Genomic DNA, 21,441 nt, shown 5'->3' with positions numbered 1-21,441 from the left:
ATAAAGATTTGGCATGGACCATTGGATTGATATTTTCATTTTGTTCATGAAATTGATACCGACAGAAAGCTATAGGTTGGTACAAACTTGTAGCAATTATTTCCATTGATGATTGATTGAAGTAGTTCGTTATGTTCTTTTAAAAAAATAAGAGTATTCCATTAAAATTGTGAAAATAAAATACAAATAATAAAACTAAAAACTTTATTTTCATGAAATCATGATGATAATAAATCAACTCAAATTAATTATCGGTCAAAATTAATAGACTTGAAGAAGCATTATTCATAGATTGGAGAAAGAGTATAAAAGAAAAAAACATAGTATCATTATTTAATATCAATATCAATATGAATATCATGCATGAATACATGGAGCACATGCCAAAAAATAATAGTCTTTGTTTAGTGAATTTGCTGAGCCGTCTGCCACTTAATAAGTGGTTGGTAAGCATCCCCGAATTAATATCTCTCAACCACAGAGTATCTTCTATTTCTAGAGGTTCATTTTGCCATTGTTATCAGTGTTTAAAAAATAGTGTTTAACTTATTAAAAAAATAAAAATTAATATTTAATTTTAAAAACATAAAAATAAATAATTTTTAAATATTAAAAATTTATTATAAAAAATTAAATAAAAATTAAATATCAAATAATAGATATTATAAAATTCACATTGTCATTTTTACTAATTGATTTGATTTTATTAAATTCTTAATTAAATAATTACTAAATTAGTAGTAAAAGTTTAAAACTGATTTACTTTAATTCTATATTTTTTTTTGAAACAAAGAAAATTCAACATACTAAAGTGGAGCAACAAACAACAGAAAAGAAAGCATAAAAAGATCAATTCTCGGTCATCTTTAATAATATCATCAACAACTAAAAGGATTAAAATCAATCCATTCCTTGTAGTTCAAAATCGTCCCTCCTTAAATGTCCTCAACATCTGCTTCTCTTTTGTTAAAAATTCTATCATTTCGTTTTAATCAAATATTCTACATCACTGCAAAGAATTTAGTCATCAACATTTTTTATTCCTCTCTACTATTATACATGCTAGTCCAACTTTCAAACTGCTCTCTATATTATCATTCAATAAACTTTAAGAAGAATTTGTTATGGAATTTATAGGATTTTCCACTCGAGACATTTTATTAAGTTTGTAGTGTTTATATTAATTAATTTTTACCATGGGATCCAATGACAGGAAAAAGAGCCATCCGTTTCATAATCTTTTCCCTCCCTTGTATGTCCTACAATTAATTTTGATAAATAGATGGAGAAAAGGGACGATTAATTGAGATCTCCTTGTTAAAAATGATTAAGGTATGGAAAACTTTAAAATTTGTTGCCAACTTAAGAAGTTTATTAGAAATAGAAACTCATCACTTTAGTCTTGCAAATAAATTCTTATGGCAAGAAACTAAAAAAAAAAAAACAAGAAAGAAAAGGAAAAGAGAAACTAAAAAGATACGAGAATAAAGATTCTTAAGAGAGTTTGGAGGTTCCATGCAAATTATTTCGGTAGACACCACCAACACACCATGTTGAGCTAACCAATCAGCTACTTGATTAGTATGTCTGTCAATCAACTCAAAGCAGACTAACCATGTAGAGGAGAGCTTCAATTCAAAAATTTGAACAATTACGTCGACTTTTGTATGATCATTGATCGATAGAATATATTATGATCAATTAATATTGATTAAAATTATTTAGTATATTTAAATATTTATTATATAGTATTACGTTTTTATTATGTTGATGATTCTCTTAGCCCATATTAATACTTTTTTATATTATATCATTTTACATAATTTGAATACACATATAATTGTTTTTTTTGGATGAAATCAATGTATTTTTTATACTTTTTTTTTATGCCATTTTTCCTTGCTTTTGATCACTTTTTTGAAGTTTTTTACCTTACTAATTAGTCTATCCTCTTCGTCTTGTGTCTTTCTGAGTCTAATGAATCAAATACCAATGTCATCTATTTCTTACCTATTATCATGGAAAAATCATATATTTTTCGTCACCTTTAGGCAGTTCGTTATCCTCTGACATTTTACCATCTTTTCATAGTTTGCCACTTTTTTGGTAGTTTTCGGGTTGCTCACCATCTTTCTGACAGATTGCCATCTTTTCTGTAGTTTTTCCGCGGTTCATCACTCTTGCAGCAGTTTCGTCTGCATTTTTCTTGTGTTAGTTTCATCTGCATTTTTTTTGCGGTAGTTTCGTTTGCACTTTCCTTGCGACAGTTCCGTCTACGCTTCTTTGCGACAGTTTTATTTGCACTCCTTTCCGACAGTTCTATCTGCGCTTTCTTTCAGCAATTTATGCAGTTTTTTCCTTTGTTTCATTGTTTTAAATGAGTTTCCAACGTAACTTGAGTTTTTTTTGGTGACTTAAACGTAACTTGAGTTTGAGGGGAATGTTAGAATATATTATGATCAATTAGTATTTATTAGAATTATTTAGCATATCTGAATATTTATTATAAAATATTACATCTTTATTATTTCGATTCTCTTAGCACTTATTAATAATATCTTTTTATATTGTATTATTCCACACAACTTGAATACATCCAAACATTTTCTCTATCATTGTCTCTTACCTTTCTAACAATTATGGGGAATCTTCCTATGCAAAATGAAGGAGAAAGTCTCTGACAAATCTGTTTCACAAATAAGATGAGAACAACCTATCTCATGAGCCGAACAAAGACCACGCTAGATGCCCCAAAGCTCAGCTCTCAAATTTCTACCCTGCGGCACAGACTCAGAAGCACCATGCACCCAAGCACCAATACTATTTTTGATAACAAAACCATAATAACCCGTTTCCCCAGAGTCCTCATAAGAACTTTCATCATAGTTCAATTTTAAAAAAATCCTCTTCATGACAAATCTAAATAGTAGATGAAATAATGTTACTATGAATTGGCAATACAGATGTCGCAGAATGAATCTCCTTCGATAACAAACGAGCTCAGAAAGCCACCTCCACTGGAAAGTTAGAGTTGTTGTTGATGACATACTCATTCCAGTCTATTCATATGGCCCAAAGACAAGTCACAAAACACCACTCATCCTCATCCTTACAACCAACCTCCACCTATTTTTTGACATCTTGTAACTGAAAAATCACGACCAGAAAAAACTAGAGATCTACCAGACACGAGAAGTTGTCATGCAATTCCTGAGACAATGAATTAAAGACTCAGCGAAAAGAAGGCAACATTGCTAAGTCTTGGAGGTAGTTATATCCGAGTGAAAATGGATAATATGTAGAGGTAGGAAGCCATTATACAAGCATAACCAGATCAACAACTTCATATTTCTTGATACATTTAACTTCCAAACCCAACTCCAACTGACAGAGTCATCCCACCCAATTTTACATTGCAAAAATCATAAATAACCTATAAAGCACGCACATTTTATTAAGTTGCAGTGTCCGCATATCGAACACATTTTGATACGACATTCATCGATACTCGTCCGACACGCGTGTCTGTTGTTTTCAACTGTGTCTTGATAAAAAATAAAAAATTATTCTCCGGATACATTTGGACACACCTAAATACCATCATGTGCCAGCGCGCTTAACATTATTTTTAATATGTATTCTTGAAATAAATTCAGAAATAATATATATTATTATTTATTAAAATAACAAAATATTTTAAATATTTTATATAATTAAAATAAGACATTAAAAATAATTTAAAAATTTAATTTATGTTCTAATATCAATAAAATATCAAAATATCATTACGATTTATCTAAAAAATAATTTATATTTTATATGTATACGTGTTCTTGTGTCCTATAAGATTTTAAAATTTGAGTGTCGGCGTATCCCGTGTCGTGTCCAGTATCCATGTCAGTGTCCATGCATCATAGTAAATAACCATTTTTAGCCATATAGCATGTCGAGTTAGAACTTGCCCATCTCTACCTAGGGACCTCGTTATGATACAACTCTGGATTATATCTCGAAATTGAAAAAGTATAGGTAAACAATGTAAATGTTGAACAAGGTGAACAACGGTTAAACAAAAGGTTAAATTAATTATTAAAATCAGATTTTCAATTTATTAGAATAATCAATTTTTGAATTTAAATTATTAGGGTTACATAACGTAACCTCCTCCATCACATCATGTTCCCATTTTATCTCAACCCTCCTCCCCCTCCAACAAATCACGTTTTCTCCTCCCACCACGCTGCGACAGAAACGGCGCCGTAGCTTCAACCACCTTAAGGTGCAGCATCGTTGAACGCCGTCCACCATCGCGACTTCCTCCTCGCGCGCCACAGCTACACGCCACTTCACGATCCGTAGTAGCGTCACCTGACTACTGCAGTCCTTCTCCACTCTGTAATTTACAACAGCAAAGACGACCACCGTAACCCCTTTCTCTTGCGTTGGCAGTTGCGTCCCCCGACCACCGTAGTAACCTCTCTCTCTCGCGATTCGCAGCAGCGTCGCCCGACCACCGTAGCACCTCTCTTCTCGCAATTCGTAGTGCTGCTGATCACCGCAGCACCCTCCCTCTCTCTCGTGTTTCCACCTTGTTGTGGTCAACCTATAATATCTTGGATGGTCATTTTAATAGGTATGCGAATGGTTATTTTAATTCTTATGTGGATGGTTATTTGATTAAAATGAGTTTAGTTATATACAATTAAAATATGTTGGATGTTCAATTCATTGGGTATGCAGATGATTATTTTTATCTTTAAGTAAATGGTTATCCTTAAGTGCCGATGAGGGTCCTTGTTGACGAATCAGCGGCGACGATGGGGCTGGTTGGTGACCAAGTGATGACGTGAAGAACCCAGTAGGCGACGATGATGTCTAGTGAGGGAGAGAGTGACGCTAGCGAAAGGGCTGGTTGGTGAGGCGGCGATGGCAGATGGGGGTTTGGGGGAGAAGCTGGTGTTTTGGTAAATTAGGGTATAATAGATAGTTAAAATTTTTGAATTATTGAATGGAATTTTTTGGTTGGGTAATTTGAGTGGAATATTTTTTTTAGTTTTATTGGACTAAATTTTCAACCCGTTGTTCAAATTTTCTGTTGTCTACTTAGCGGAGGCCCTCAAATTTTCTGTTTCTAACTTTCTATTAAACAACTCTTTTGCATTAGCCGAGGACAACAACAAAAAAAGTCTCACATCAGTCCATAAATTTAGTCTAATAAAATACATAAATGATGCCACAATTTTAATTTTTATTATTTTTAATTATTCTTATCTTTCATAAATTCAATCCAACAAAATATATAAATTATACTCTATTTATATTTATTTTTATAATTTTTCCATCAATCAAAAAATACAATATTCTCCCTCTTTTCTTTTCTCTTTTTTTTTCACAATTTTATTAATTTCAGCTCACGAGGAATGATAGAATAAAGATTATTCAAGTGGCAACTCCTATAATGATACACATCTCGAATGCTGAGGTCGGATTCAATAATTTCTATGATATCAATTTTGCTTCCAACCGAACTAGACGGAAGTCAATCATTAAACCAGAATGAACCGTTAACGTTGCCTGTGTCCCAAATGAAGCCATCTATCCTTCAATGTATTCGCACCTTTAGTCAGAGCTTTCCAAATTATCGAATCCGATCCCATAATCTTATTAGTGAAAAGATTATTTTTCTTCAAATATTTGTTAGTAATCACCTGAACCAAGAGCCTATGAGTAAGTTAATTAATCTATTAATTTTTATTTTAAAATTTATTTTCCTTCACTAGCTAGCATACTTTTGTGAAGATAGCATGTGATGGAAGATGTTGAAGAAATAGCTTACAACGGTGAAACAATTCATTGTGGGAAGAAGCTAAAAGGCCTCACCGTAGGGCATAGATATTCAACAACTTTAATTTGACTTGCTTCTTTTGATTTCTTTTATGCAATTAGGCATGGCTGTTCATCAACTTTAGTACAATCATAGAGCGTTGCAATGATTCTGTCTAATTTCTTAAAGAAAGCCATAGATCAGAGGTGATAATTAATAGAGACTAGAGTGATGATAGAATCAACAGATACTATGTTTGGTTACTTTAAGAAATAATTCTTAATTTGTTCTTTTTAAAGACACATACGTATTATTGAAATGAAAACCTTTTATATATCCATAATGAGCGACCGAACATTATTAATATTAGTTAAATTAGTTGAAGTGCATTAAAATGTCAATTTTGTCACTAATAATAATAATAATAATAATAATAATAATAATAATATCACAAGGAATCAAGTTTTAATTTAATTTAATCACATGCTAGGTGGCCTATGGTGGCGTGGAATTGTTGGGTTTGGCCCACACAAAAATCAGAGCTCCTAATCAATCCTAAGGTAGCTTGCAGGGTACTTATTAGTCCCAAGATTTGGTGTCACTAATTACCAAATTAAAAGCTCTACCATGTGCTACACTAAAGTTGTAGCCCAACTAATTCAGAAATTTGTATTGAACTATACGCACCTAACCAATCATTAATGTCAACAGTACAGTTGACTCATTTTGTGTAGGTCAAGGAAATGGTCACTTGCTCATAAAGACTAAACCACCAATGAATTATATTATAAAAGAAAGAAAATCTTAGGTGAATTATGTCCAACCAAGAATGTAAGCCATGCAATCATCGTTTTTCATAATAATATATCTAATTAAGAAGCTCCTCACCATGAGAAACAATTTGCGAAACATATATTTATAAAATCAGTTTAGTGAAATATTTATAGGGAAAAATTCTGTATTTATGTATTTTTTTATATGGTTGTTAACCAAATAATTTTTTTCATAAGCGCGTTTTTCATTTCTCATTCGTTTGTCATATACGCGCAACGTAAATTTTTTGCTGCAACGTAAACCTCTTCCTCCTCCTCCTCTTCTTCCTCCTTCGTTGCTCGCGTTCTTCCTTATTGATCTACATTGTCTTCGTCGTACTCCTCTGGTCGCGTTCATCTTCTCGTTTTCTTATTTTGATCTGGTTACATTGCATTTGTCTTCTTCCTATTCTTCTTCGTTTTCTTCTTCGATCTGCACTTCTGAATCAAAACAATAAATGACTCAACTTCAAATCAGGAGAGCAATTTGGATTACTCTTCTGAAACGAATCAAATTGACAAAGTTTGGATTATTCAATTTTGAATCGAATTGAATGGAATGCAATTGCTAATTTGAATTGAATTAAATGGACGGAAGTGTACTGAATTGAATTGAATTGAATTGAATTGATAATATGTAAATTGTAGGCAGAGTTATTTGGATTTGATTTTATATAATGGATTATGTTTCGTTCACTCAGTACTGTGTTCGGTTCACTATGAGTACTGTATTCGGTTCATTCTGCAGAAAGTTGTTTGAATTTGATTTTATATAGTGGATTATGTTTTATTCACTCAGTACTATACAATTGTATTGTGTTCGGTTCACTATGAGTACTATATTCGGTTCACCATGAGTATTGTTTTCAATTCACCATGAGTACTGTGTTTTCGGTTCATTCTGCACTATTCAAAATTCTTCTTTCTCACCTTCTACTGTTTTTTCACCAGAGAGAAGGAGGAAAAGACAAAAAATACAGCAGCAACAACAACAAAAGAATGACGATAAGGAGAAAATATGTGAAAAAGAAGAAACGCGAAAAAAGAGGAGAAGGAGGAACGCAAAAAAGGAGGAGAAGGAGGAATACGAAGAAGAAGACACTCCGTGCGTAAACGAGCGTGAAAAGAAAAAGAAGAAGAAGAAGCGTAGGAGAGAAGAAGCATTGGGCAAGAGCGATTTCGTGTGTGAACACGTGTACTTCACGTTTCATTTAATGATATTAGATTTTTTTAGTATTAGGCCAACTTAATTATATGATTACGTAAATGTGTAGCATCGCCGATTTTTATATTAGTCTTTTGATTAATGATTTTATTACAAACTTTTCTCATAATTAATGAAAAGGTTTATTCCTCTCATTATCCAAATTCCAAAGTTGCATAATACCCCGGTCCCTAACGACTCTGACTTTCTTATCCACTATTTTTGAAATGTTGCTTTCGTTACTATATTATGCTGCACCATGGTCCCTCTGCATACCCTCTGCATACCATAAATCGAATTTTGAAGACGAATGACATCATCAACACGACAAACATGACCAACACCTTTTTTTTTCTTCCCCGTAGATATTTTGTGGTTGTATAGCACTAGCTAGTGTAGAATACATGCATGCATGGTGTATTAATTTGAAGATGGAAACATATAACATCGATATACCTAAAGGTAAATAATTCGACAAATTAAATGAACCTGGACATGCACGAAGATTTTTGCAAACATGCATACTTTATAATTTGTAGAGTTTATTAATACATGTATATTTATAGTACAGTTTAGTGTGTGATCAAAGTTTGACCAAAGGGTTCGGTGTTTTTGAGTGGGTTCAAGAAGATTTTTTTTTTAACTATCCAATTTAATTAATAAAATTACTATTTATACATTAAAATTAGTTATTAAAATTAGTTATTATATATTTGATGTATAATTATATGTATTATTAACTTATTTTTAATATATATTTTATATTTTAATATTATTTTATACTAATAATTAATTTTAATAGTTAATTTTTATATATACCTAAGATAAACTATTTTTGTATTTTTTTCCTTTAATCCTAATTAATTCAATCGATTTATTAATGGGCTGATTTGGGTAGGTCCTATATATTTAATATTTTAAAAAATATTATATATATAAAAGAGAATTATCTTTTTAAGTTAAAAAATAATATAATTAAATATTTATAAGTTAACTAATATAACAATAATTCAATAAATCTGAATATATATATATTAAAAATATTCATAAGTTTATGAAAATATCCATAAATCTTAAAGTTTTTCAATAGAATAAGGTAAATTAAGTTCTACCGCCATTTTATTTTCTTTAAAAAAAGGGAATACTACTATTTTTTTTAGGAAAACTATATACATATATATATATAATATTCTTCTCTTTAATATGTTAGATGAGTTGAGCGAGTTGTATGATGAGTTAGAAAATATTAAACTCACCAATCAATCAACGACAATTTTTCAAACTGAACCAACCTGTAAATTCTAACCAACCATAGATTTCTGGTTGATTGGGCCAAAATTGATGAGTTCCAAAACCAATGGAAACCCGTGGTTTGACCTACTAGTTACTTGTACAATAATAACTTTATTAGTCAGATGGTTATATAAGTCATGAGATGACTCGGATGGCATAATATAATTGACTCGCAAAAACCTAGACTCTCTTTTGGATTTCCAAAGTCAAGGGGGTTTATTCATTTGAACTATGTTAGTTGAATTATTATCCATTTAGTCATCAGATACCATACAAAAATAATGCGAGAATTATTATTTAGTGTCTGGTGTCCTGCTAAAACGTGAGTTTAGGAAACATTTATCTTTTGGATTAGTGGTAGTGTATTTTTCTAATTGAATTCCTGTTGAGTTGCCTTTATTTGTGGGTGTAAGTGATCTTGTTCCAAGTTGCATAGATTGGCAATATCTTTGCTTTTGACAATGCTAATGTGCCTTCATCATTAATCCCAATAATTGCACCATTTGGATCGAACTGAATAGGCAAATTGTGATTATTGCTGGAACCATAGCTTAATTGTTTGTCATATCTATGATGGTGCAGATGGAATTGCCATGCATGTGCTCCAATTCCAAATAAATGATAGGCAGATGGAATTCTCATTTTTAGTAAAACATCATGATGAGATTAATAAGAGATAATTAAACAAATTCATCCTCTCTCTCTCATTTAATTTAGTATTTTTTTGGTGGTCCTACAAGGAGAAACCAAATTCTGCTTCCAATTAGACCTGTATTTATATTTATATTTTATAGGACATGAGCTGAAGTGTTTCGAGCTTATGGCCGTTTCATTACCCCATACATAAAAAAATGCACGAGTGGCAAATCCCATAGACCCATACATACATAACGTATTGGTGTAAGAATAAGGATTTAATTAAATTTATTCAGATTGTTCTTTAGCTCCGGCCCTGGACAATACAAAATTATGCATATAATATTCTTTTATAATTTTATATATAATTATATCATTGGAATATTTTAGGTGAATCAGACAAGTATTTTGTGCCTACCATACCATTATACCAACCGGACATTAGGATTTAGGTTCTCATGCATGCATATATCCGGGGCTCTTGGATTCCATGATCATTGAGCAGAATCGGTGAACTATGCAATTTACAGGGAAGATAATTAGATAATTCTTCAAACATATTTAACAAGGAGCAAATTAGGATAAAACAAAACATTGTACTATATTTACATTTCCGCATCAATAATTAGTACCAAGAAATTGTGCCACAGAGATCCCGCTTAAAACAATGCAGTCACATAACAGTTGCCAATCGAAGGAAGAAGCATTGTACAAGGTAACCTCTTAGAAGACATCAACACTAACAGAAGCCTTCAAAGTTAGAGCCTACTTGATGACCGCCGATTTGTGTTCGTGTCCTAATAAAGGCGTCCCCTGCACTTGGAAGCGCCGCAAAGGCAAGGAGTTCCTTCTCCAGACACAAGCTTATAATGATAGTCATGTGTCAACTCTTCACCCAGAGCAATCTGTCAACAACATACAGAATGAAATGTAAACCATCAAGTACAAGGAATCCCCACAGACAGTGGATCACTTTCGACAAAATAGTAGTTCCTATAGATAGAGGTGACTTCTTACATCCCGACTTGCATAAAGACCGATGTGCGCACGCTCGCAATCCATGCTCTCGACTAAAACTTGGTGATTCACAAGATTCGGCGAGCAGCTACAGTAAAAGCAAATTGTAAGAGGAAACCAAACAGGTGTTTAGGAGGGAGGGGAAAAAAGTGTCTATGGACAAAATTTTGAGGAGCTACATGCTCACCTATGATTGATGAACCTGGACACATTTCCATATTTAGTAGCATCTATTATATAGTGCGCCTGTCCTTCTATCAATCTGCTCATATCGTTAACATGATCATCGATGTCATAGAAATAACTGCAATGTTCTGTGCCATATCTGGAATTGATGTACACCAATTCAGTAAAAGAGAAGGAAAAACAATGGGAAATGAATTGCATTTTCAAGAAATAAAACCTCTTGCGCCTGTTATGTGCCTCCTGAACATCTAAAACCTCTCCAATGTACTCGCATACAAATGTGCCACGTAGGATAGCCTCCCCAGCCCTTACCCCCCATCCCTACAAATAGCATGAGAAATGTCAAATAGTCAATGTGATAAGCCTTACAAAGAATCTGAATCAATCAAATGGATTAGAAAAAGAAATGAAAAAAGTTACCTTATTCTCTGTTTTAAAGACTTCCAACTTGACTCGTACTCCATTCTGTAATATTCTGTTTGGACAGGACTTATTGCATCTGCACCTTCGGTTACACTCATAGACAAGGTAACCTTCCTGAAGTTTTGTATGACAATCCCCACCAAAGGACAAATAAAATAATTGTAAATAACTAAAAATGTAACAGACAATAAATAACAGGCAAATATCTGCTGTATACACATGCCACCAAACTATCAAGGGAACTGAAAAGGCAAAGCTATATGATTTTGAAATACACTATATAGGTCATTACCCAAAATTTGAGAACATGCTGATGTTGACAACAGCTAAAGTCAGCACATATAAAGCAGCTATATCCAAACAAAAATATTTTGGATATTGAAATGATAAAAAGAGAGATTAGAAACATACAAACCCAGAAATAAGTAAGCAGGAAAATATACTATGTTCACGGTATAAATGACTACTCAACATACCATCACCAAGCAAAGGCAAACATCAAGAAGTTAATTTTTAGATCAGAATTTTGGATAGAGTGGCAGTCTATAATTGACGAAAGTATTACCTCTAATATTATTCGACCATTCTCGTCATATGGGAACCTGCCACGCATTGGTTTCCCAAATATGTCGTTCGCATCCTCATAGTCATTACCAAAAAGGTATACATGGTCACATGTTTCAGGACAGCATGAAGAATATGAGCAGGAACACCATGTGTGCCTAGGAAAGTAAATTTCAAGATTCACAGTGAGAACTACCTCCGAATCAAGACTAAGGGATTGATCAAGCATTGCCTTTGTAACATAGGTAAAGCTCTTCCAAGGCATAGCAGAGTCAGTATCTTGATCATTGGAATCATTCTTATTGATAGAATGCAAAAGTTCTTGATCTACTACACAAATCACAGGAGTTGATTCCTTCCCGAAGCTTATATCATCACAAAAGATTGAAGATTTTTGCAGTGACCCTAACTTTAGACCATGTGAATTGATGATGCAATGAAATTCATCCAGTTCCCACTCATCACTTGCATGATCTGATACATTTACAGATTTTGGCCTCACAAAACTATTAGGAAGAGATGATAAGGGAGAGAGCAATGCTTGATCCTTCAAACCATTGCAGCCTCTAGGACAAATAAACCCCTCATGATGCCAATTTACAATAATATTATGCTCAGCACAAAGTTTTGCTGCCTTCAAATATATTCTTTTAGGTAGAATTCCAAATTTCTCCTCAAGTGAGGCTGCAAGACTAACTTTGCAGCAAGCAGTGCGAGCAATTGATAGAATATCAAGATTGTTGGGCCGAGGTTTAGTCTTCTGAATCTCAGAAAATAAAATTTTTGCAACTCCCGAGCACTGATGTTCCACGAATTTACTAATCTTTGATGTTTCAGTTACATGAGGCTGTAAGGATGTTGTCACCTGAGGTTGTAATGACGTTACACGAGGTTGTAAGGACATGTCCCTCATGCCAAGCGATTTTGTTGCTTGGATACCTCTCTTTAGATTAGCATTAGCCCTGTTTCTGATCCTATATGATGCTGCTGCCAAACCTTTTTTAAATTTAGGACGGCTAAGTCTGCCAGATTTTAATCTATATGCATAGTAGCGAACCCCCTTCTTCGCAGGGTGGTTGCTAACTAGATTGGGTCCCATATGGGCAGCTTGGTGATGTCGACCAAGGTCAGGTAACAAATCAAATTTCAACCCACAAAACCTGCAAGTGAACTTCCGCAAGACACCCGGATTCTCAGAATTATTCTCCAAAGGAGCAGAGTTTCCTTGGACATGTTTTACTGGAGAATCTTGACCAGCTCCAGCAGGGAGAGTTTGCCGCTCAGGAGCTTTTGATGGCTTTAAATCAACAGGATGAACTGATAAAACATGCTGCCATAATTGCTCACTGTTTCCGAAATGACTACCACAAGGAATACATTGTAGAAGCATACACTGTTCAACAAACTGCACATGGTGTCGCTCTTGAACATGTGTTTCCAACAGTTTCTTGTTAGTAAAAGAATCCAGACAAATGGCACATGCATAACCCCTAAACAGCCACTGTGCTTCCTTTTTATGACTATCCATCCAATGGTTACCAAGAGCTTGGTCATCACTGAATTCTGCAGAGCATATCTTACACTTAATGGCATTTTCATTATCGATGCTATCAGTGGTTGTGGATGGCAAAACTGGTGGTCCTTCCATGATAGGAGATACATCCAAGTCATCACCAAATCCCCAAATTAGTTTGATTCTAGCCTTCTCAGTATGAACCAACTTTGTAAAGAATTCTCCTACACTAGTATCTTTAGAGGCTTCAGTCAAAGCCCACTGGAATTGAACATCCTTAGGAACTGGGTTTCTTAGTGATAAAATGCTTTTGAACAGCCTGTAGAAAAGCTCACATGCTTTATGCAAATGCACCTTTTGCTCCCACGAGTTGCAGTCCCTCAAAAGTTCTGTGAACACTTCTTTCGATACGATTCTACTCTTCCCATTTCTTGCACGTTTAAGCCAGCTAGGAAGGTGATTTTCACAATACAAGCAATATCGCTTAGGAGCTTCTCTACATGGATTCTTGTCATCAAAGGGAGGAGAACCAATACAGTGCAGACCCTTCGTTGCATCATAATTATCAGGATGTGTGGGATTCTCACCTAAGCTGCTTTTTCTTTGAAAGTAATCACCGCCAATGAATGACACTGGCTCCACTTCCAGTGGGCTTTCAGAATTTACCAACACAATGTCTCTGCAGGTGTTCACTGAACCAGCATAATTTTCTTCAAGTTTCCTTTTCAGTGTACTTTGTGGTGAATGTGAGATCTCTGTTTCATCATGAGGCTTGTGTTTCTTACAGAATAGAAAACCAGGTAGGGCTCGGTGCTTGCATTTTGTACCCAGAACAGTAGTACCTTCACACATAGGAGTATCAACTGGAACCAGCTTCTCAGCTTTTTCCGAGCTGCCCAAAAATCGAGAGGACAAATGTACACAACAATAAACATCACCATCATTTGCCCATCTCACACACTGTCTTCCCTTTGATTCAATATAGGCTATACATTGTCGATTCTTACTACCGGGCTCTACTGATTTTGAAACAGCCATTTCACTCACAGGTGTTAATTCCATTCCTTTGGTATGCAAGCAATCCGAATCGGCAGCCTCAACTACAATTTCATTCCATTTATTGGCCACATTACTAGTTAAATCGTTCGCAGCAGATACCTCCCTAACATCTTCATGTTTACCATTCTCAGCTGCTAATAGGCTCAATGTATCCTGATTCTTAAAGAACCCAAGGTCAGTCTCAAGAGCAACAGACTGATTCACATCTTTCCTTTCCGCTTGCGAAGCATGTGTATCTGCCCGACGAACTTCAAGTTTGGCCCGTTTTCTAGAAACCTGAAGGTTTGCAGCATACGAAGCATCAGGAGTCTGTGGCTGTGTGTCTTTGCTGCAAGATAAGGAAGGTGAAGTTGTAAACCATTTCATTACATCATGCTTCCAGGATTTCCAGTCAGAACCTAACATTGGTTGTGCTGGTGTCCTCCAAAGAGAGTTGACATCATTCCATAAAATAGAATCAGACAATTCCTGAACAATAGGATAAGGAATTCAATCAGCTAAAAATACTGGCAAAACATTGTAATCGATGTTTTAAACAGTTTCTGCATTCATCGTTCCATGTGCATTGACATATGTTCTCAATAAGCACCTTAAAAGAAGTATCATTGAAATTTCTTAAGGCATCCTTCAAGAAATAAAAATGAACACTTTTAATGTTTTACACCTTGTTTTGAAAGAAATATCCTTTTTCTGGATACAATAATACAAGAATTATAGCCAATATTACAAGGTACCTCCTTCAGCAGCTCTACAGATTCGGCACTATTCACAATATGACATCTTTCAGCCCAAGAGTGAGAAGAATGCTGTAACCAATCAGCATTTATGTAGGGCTGCAATATGCTCTGTAAGGAAAAAGGTAGGACAATACTTCAGTCACCAAAGAAGTAACTTCTTAAGAAAATTTCTGGCTCGGAGTATAGAATAAATGTATTTGTATAAGGAAATATAAGAATAATAAGATTTAAACATTTTTATAACTGTAACGCAGCTCAACATAAATTGCACTAGCTAAGGAATACATGACTAGAAGGTTTAGATTTCAACTTCAACTATATGTTGGTAATTCAACCATCAATGAAATCTAACAATCACTAACTGAATTATCAAGTACAGGTAATATATGCTCAGGCTCAGCCCAGGAGTTGGTGTCAAATTTAAAAGTGAAGAAGAATAAATGTGCCTCTTTAAGAACAGTACAGAAAGAAAAAAACAAAATCATGCGCAGACAAGTATGAAAGCAGTATTTTTTTGAATCTAAGAGAATGCAATCCATAGAACCATGTAGCAGTAGAAAAATGCCAGGGCCAACAACATATACAAAGTAGCTAATCAGATCCATGTCATAAAGAGCAAACAAAGTTTTTAATGTTGGCTGTTGACAACCTAATACAATAATAAGTTAATAAATATCAACCATTAGCATTTCACCATGTGATTATTTTAGCAGTATTGTCATGCTGAATCAATTTGGTGTAAAGCTCATGTTGAACATTATTAGCCAAAACACCCTAACCATCATAAATCATCAGAAATAGAAGTTTACATTGTGCAGCTTTAGAAGCATTCTTCCAAATTCTGAATAACCAGTACAATGGGAAGCACCCATGGCAAATTCCTTCCAGCCCTTCACATCACGGGCAGTTTCTGTCAGTGCCTACACCCATTGCAAAGAAGTCAAATTAGCGCTTCTATTTTTTATAAAAGTATTCAATTTAGAAATAAAAAGAAAAATCAAGACTACAAAAAGAGAGATGGAGAACAAGAAATAGGACCACCACCACTTACATTTGGATGAAGCTGATCAACAATATTCAGCATTCCAATAGCTAGCTTCTGCATTATAAACCGCCGTGCAATAGTCAAGTCACTTACCATTTTTAATCCTACCCAATGAGTCTTATATGCAATAGGATGGGGAAACTCATCGATTGATCGGACAAGCAGCATATCTGCCCAAGAATAATTCCTTGTGTGTGGAAAAAATATGACAAAATATTTCTTCCGTCCATGAGTTGGTTTTGCTCTCAAAGTTGATAATGGCCGGTCAGCTCTCGCACATCTGATGCCAGTCTGCCACTTTCCTCTCCACTGAAAAATCCGACAAGTCACAATACAATGAATGCAAAATCAGAAAAGCTTGAAGTATGCATGAGCACGTGTTTCACACAAAGGAATTGTGTGATTTTGACAGCTCAAGGACAATTATGATATGGCATTCCAGATCAATCAGATACGTAAAACGAGGATTTTGAGTGACTAATAGTAAAACTTGAGAGAAGCAACAGTAGAGTAATGAGCAACCAACACTCTCATTGTATGGAGAATTATAAACAATCATTAAAAGACTATCTAATTAGAGAATAAACAACTAAAGATTTGACAGCATAATCTACCCCTCAACCGAGCTTAATAGAGGCAAATGAATGAAATCACAATTTAACAAGTTCCCTCAAGCAAGAACGCTTTGGGTGTGGAACAAGGAGAATACACCACGAACACCTACCTATATTGTGCAAAAATACAATTTATTTTATTTGGACAAATAGAAGTGAAAAGATTGAACTTTAGGCCACTTGGTAAAAGAAGTTCTGATATCATACCATTAACCATCTCCACCAAAAACAAACATTAATAGGTAACAGCAAATGAATAGCTTTGTATCTTAACAACAACAAATATGGTTTACCTTGACCCATAATGCCACAGGTTCATCCCCCTCTAGCCACTTGGGTTCAGAAAATGATAAATCTCCTTCCCTGTTGTTTGGTGATTCGCTTTCAATCGTATCCACAACCAAAAGAGAATTTTCAGATGTTAAGCAAGGTTCATTTATCAAATCATCATCAAGATCATCGAGAGCGGAGTCTTCCTTCTGGTCTTCCCCCTGAAAGCCACAACCTGAATCTCTGCTGCATTGAACATCCGAATTAGTCGACAAATGACAGACAGTCCATTTTTCTTCACCTTGCTTTTCTATCTGAGACCCTTCCATTTTGTGTGATAATTCATTCAGTTGACCGTCTCCAAATTTAACTTGTTGACCATTTTCAGGGTAATTAGGTTCTCCCTGATATAAAAAGGCTGTCCCTGGACTCTGTTGAGGACGGTCAGATTCCCCTGTACATTGAACACCAGAACAGGGAAGTACTTCCATGTTACTATTTCGGAAACAGACAGTATTACACGATACACATGCTCACTGATCACTGGTGATTCCCTATCTCACCACCCTGTTCAATTCATTGCATGCAAAACTCAGTTTTGACGTAGTAGTTCATGAGTTGTGGTTGAAAATATCCAAACTAAATGGCAACAATGTGTCAAATAAAAACTGCAAAACCATCATCATGTGATCCACAAAGGTCAAATGTACACAAGTTCATACTGAGTGCCAAAAGACTGTTTCCTGACATTAAGAAAGCCATACTAAAATTTGTCTAGATTAGTCCAAATTCCAAGCAAAACGAAATTAGTAGGCAGGCAAAACTATATGCTAATGAAATTCTATCTATAATTCTCTATGGATTAGAAATGCTGTAGAATCATATAGTAAATATATTTACAGTCCAACTATTAAAATCTAAATTTTTCTACATTATTTTACTTATAGTTTTTCTTAATTTCCCAATACCTCTAGACATAGCTACCACCAGATAAAAACAAATAATTACAGATATAATGTATATTATAAATCATTTAAACTTCAAAGACACAGGACTATAGTGGCAGCTTGTTTTGTGACTAACTAAATACTCTTACCCACATAGCACTAAATACTAATAATAGTAATAGAGTTATACCTTGAAAAGAAACATCTCATATTCATTATACTTTTAGTGTAATAATCAATAATGAATTTTAAGAAACACAAAGATGTTTAGCAATGAAGCCCAATTGTTTTTAAAAAACGAGCTGAACAAATGCATCTTAGTTTGTTGAGAAGTTTCAGAAAAAATTACACACGCCTCACTTTTGATGAAATTCAACCCTCTCCTAAAATTTAGGTACTATTATTCTCGGTATTTTTCTATTCTATAAAATGTGACACAGAACACCACTATAAAGATAATACAGAACTCTCCTAAAAGGTGAATTTCACAGTCAATTTCAATGTGATTTGGGCAAATAAAAGGAATTCACAATAAATTTAACCAAACTTTAGGAGGGGTCAGTATAATTTTGCCCAAACTTCATTGGATTCCATGTCATGCTATTTAATTTCAATTTCTTGTTGGAGCTTCAAAACTAGTATTCAAATATAAAGTAGTATGTAAAAGAAAATTATTAATTCGTTCATTACAATATTTGGCGATGGATTGTTTTCACAAGTTCAATATAATTTGATAAATAGAACCAAATAAAATATAGCACAAAATCAAAATTATAATCAAATACAAAAATGTGAAAATATATATATAGTTGACACAATATATGATTATGATTCACTGTTAAGACTCCACTACCCTCCTGTTAAAAAATTAAATAAGGACTTCACTACCCTTCCTCCCACCTGTTGTTTTATTTATATATTTATTACTTTTTTCTCCCGGACCTCAATTAAATGGAAGCGTAAGCAGAGGCTAATCAAGCATGTTCAATCTCTGTTTCAATTAGTTCAATGTGAAATAACAGAACAATCTTTATATGTTCTTCAATTTCAGTCAATCACGTTAAGATACATCCGTACACTAAAACGTGGACAAATCTTTCCATTGGAGATTGAACCATGTTTATCACCCTCATCCCGCCATGCCTAACCCCCATTGCTATCATATGAAAATTTTTAATTTTTGAATAATTTCTGGGATGAAAAAATAAAATAATTCACAGCTAACTTCATAACGGATTAGTATTACGGACATTTGAATAATACATAAACTGCGACTAGCTGATTTGAATAAAATTTATCTAGTATTAGCATTAGAAAATTAAATCTTTCAGTTTAAAATCTTAAGGAAATATTAACGGACAAGTTTTATGTATAGATTTGCATATCAAATTAATCGATATATATTTTCACCCAATTATTACACATCCAACCGAAAATGCAACCTTAAAATTCATACGAGAATATGATCCCACAAAAAACCCCGACCAAAGAGAAACGAACAGCAAACATTGGTGATTCTGTGTTGCCAATTAGTAATGTGAACAGAAACAGATAACCAACAATGACCAATTGCATCGTTATCTGTTAATTGTCACAATGTTAATAAAAGGTTTTTTTTTTTCAAAAAAAAAAAAACAAATCCTTTGTGTTTCAATTTTATTTTTCCCAATTAGGGCACGAATCAAATGATGAGATTGAGAGCCACCCAGCAGAAAAAAATCCGTCACAGCAATACATTACTGAGAAGCAGCAAGATAAAGCTTCAAACTTTGAAGCCCGCACACGCAAAATCAGCACAGGAACATGCTCAATTTAAGTCTAGCTCATAGAAAGGTGAAAACCCTTAATGGCGAAGACCCAATTGAAAAAATGGAACTAAATCGCAGCATTATTATTGTGGTTAGACAGTAACACAAGATGATAAACCCTAAGCATATCCACAGTGTGTGAAATCAATCATACGAAGATGCGGAACTTGCATGTATTATTGTAATTGTAACTAACTGCATGTCTCAAAATTGGAAAATTAAAATTTAAAATTGAGAAATTAAGTGCTGCAGAATCATAAAAAGTAAAATCGGGCATCAGTTATATAACCTCAACATATAATAGAGAGTGCTCCTTAAAACGTTGAACCAAATAGGGGTAAGATCTTCACTCCTGCCATTACTAGTACGTCTTTTTTTTTTTTCTGTAACCTATAGATTTTTTTATTTTATTATAATATATATAGACATAGACATATGTTTGTATTAGACATAAGGTGCACAACATGTATAAGGGGGTGGGGGAGTTGAGCTAGCTAGGTCAGACACAAATAAAAATAAAATTGAGACACACAAAAAATGTGACATGAAAATAGAATATACATTGTGTTAGGGAAAATAGAGAGATAAATAAAAGGGAGGTAAGAAAAGGGGCAAGTGGTAATGTACCTTAAGGAAAAGAGTTAGGGAGGGAAGTTTATGCAGTGAGATGAGGGGCACCTTGCGCACTTGCAGAAGGGGGTGGGTGGGTGGTTGAAAATGAAATTGCCTCTCTCTTTTTTCTTCTTCTTTTTTTTAAACAAAAAAAAATTGGTTTTTATGTGAAGTGAAAAAATGTTGTCTCCCTCTCGCAGCACTATTGGTTAATGGTTAGTGATAGGTAGATGGGGGCATAGAAATATAGATACAGATACAGGGTTCTCTTTATTTTTTATTAAAATATATATATAGCAAGTGTGGCTCTTGATTTTAGGCATGAAAAGAAAGAAAGAGGGGTGGTCAGCTGAGGCCCCGTGCCCAAATTCAAAGACGACTCAATATTTCCATTTTTTTAAGACAAAGGGAGGGAGAAGAATAGAGAAAAGGGTAGTATTGGTAATAACGAAAAAAATGGGTCCTTACCTTAGGGGTAATGGCTGGGTTAGAAGTTGCCAAGTTGGGGCTTCCTTCTGCAGCCGAGAGTGGTGAATTGCAGTCACCTCTCTTCGGATGTGTAATAGAAATACTAATGATTTTTTAGCTAAAATTTAATTAATAATGTAAAGTGTGTAATATATATTATATAATATAATGATAAGTTTGGATGGGGCAAGGGAGAAGCGGAGTGAAGGATAATCAAAGGGAAAGGACAACAAAACGCATGGTCGTAACGATAATGGCAAACCCAACGACGTCGTATCACGACTTCTTTGTTCTAGAATCTAGATCAACATTCGGTGTAATAATTACTTCTTCGATCTGTTAATGGTAAATTATTACAGTATTATTTTTAATAGTTTTCTTTCTATTACTTTAAATAGTTATTTATTTT

The 21,441-nt window shown here is 34.1% G+C and overlaps 1 protein-coding gene across 6 annotated transcripts; it reads right to left on the bottom strand.

The window, feature by feature from the left end:
• Positions 1 to 10,087: 10,087 nt before the first annotated feature.
• LOC107487826 (histone-lysine N-methyltransferase SUVR5) lies at positions 10,088 to 21,115 on the bottom strand. Of its 6 annotated transcripts, none has more exons than XR_008009456.1 (12): positions 20,242 to 20,534; positions 17,221 to 17,764; positions 16,320 to 16,622; positions 16,078 to 16,188; positions 15,266 to 15,376; positions 11,961 to 14,999; positions 11,393 to 11,509; positions 11,190 to 11,293; positions 10,974 to 11,111; positions 10,787 to 10,874; positions 10,379 to 10,674; positions 10,088 to 10,284 (listed from the first exon to the last, which is right to left on the bottom strand). XR_008009456.1 is itself a non-coding variant. In XM_021142135.2 (11 exons), the coding sequence occupies exons 2-11, from the start codon at positions 17,686 to 17,688 to the stop codon at positions 10,567 to 10,569; spliced, it is 4,587 nt and encodes a 1,528-aa protein (XP_020997794.1). In that variant the 5' UTR covers positions 17,689 to 17,764; positions 20,580 to 21,115; the 3' UTR covers positions 10,293 to 10,566. The 6 variants fall into 6 exon arrangements, 4 of the variants coding, with proteins under 4 accessions (XP_020997794.1, XP_052117864.1, XP_015964009.1 ...); XR_008009457.1 differs by having other exon boundaries at positions 10,402 to 10,674; XM_021142135.2 differs by lacking the exons at positions 10,088 to 10,284; positions 20,242 to 20,534 and adding an exon at positions 20,580 to 21,115 and having other exon boundaries at positions 10,293 to 10,674.
• Positions 21,116 to 21,441: the final 326 nt, after the last annotated feature.

Source organism: Arachis duranensis, chromosome 5 (assembly GCF_000817695.3).
Source record: "Arachis duranensis cultivar V14167 chromosome 5, aradu.V14167.gnm2.J7QH, whole genome shotgun sequence".
In the NCBI taxonomy this organism is placed as follows: Eukaryota; Viridiplantae; Streptophyta; class Magnoliopsida; order Fabales; family Fabaceae; genus Arachis; species Arachis duranensis.
This window is presented reverse-complemented; position numbering and strand designations above follow the sequence as displayed.

Bases quoted from the DNA above. Each gene is read 5' to 3' on its own strand.
- LOC107487826 (XM_021142135.2), bottom strand. From the start codon at position 17,688: ATGGAAGTACTTCCCTGTTCTGGTGTTCAATGTACAGGGGAATCTGAC. The intron at 16,189-16,319 runs GTAAGTGGTGGT...CAATGGGTGTAG, and splicing joins TTGATCAGCTTCATCCAAAT to GCACTGACAGAAACTGCCCG. The intron at 10,675-10,786 runs GTAAGAAGTCAC...TGTTGTTGACAG, and splicing joins GTCTTTATGCAAGTCGGGAT to ATTGCTCTGGGTGAAGAGTT.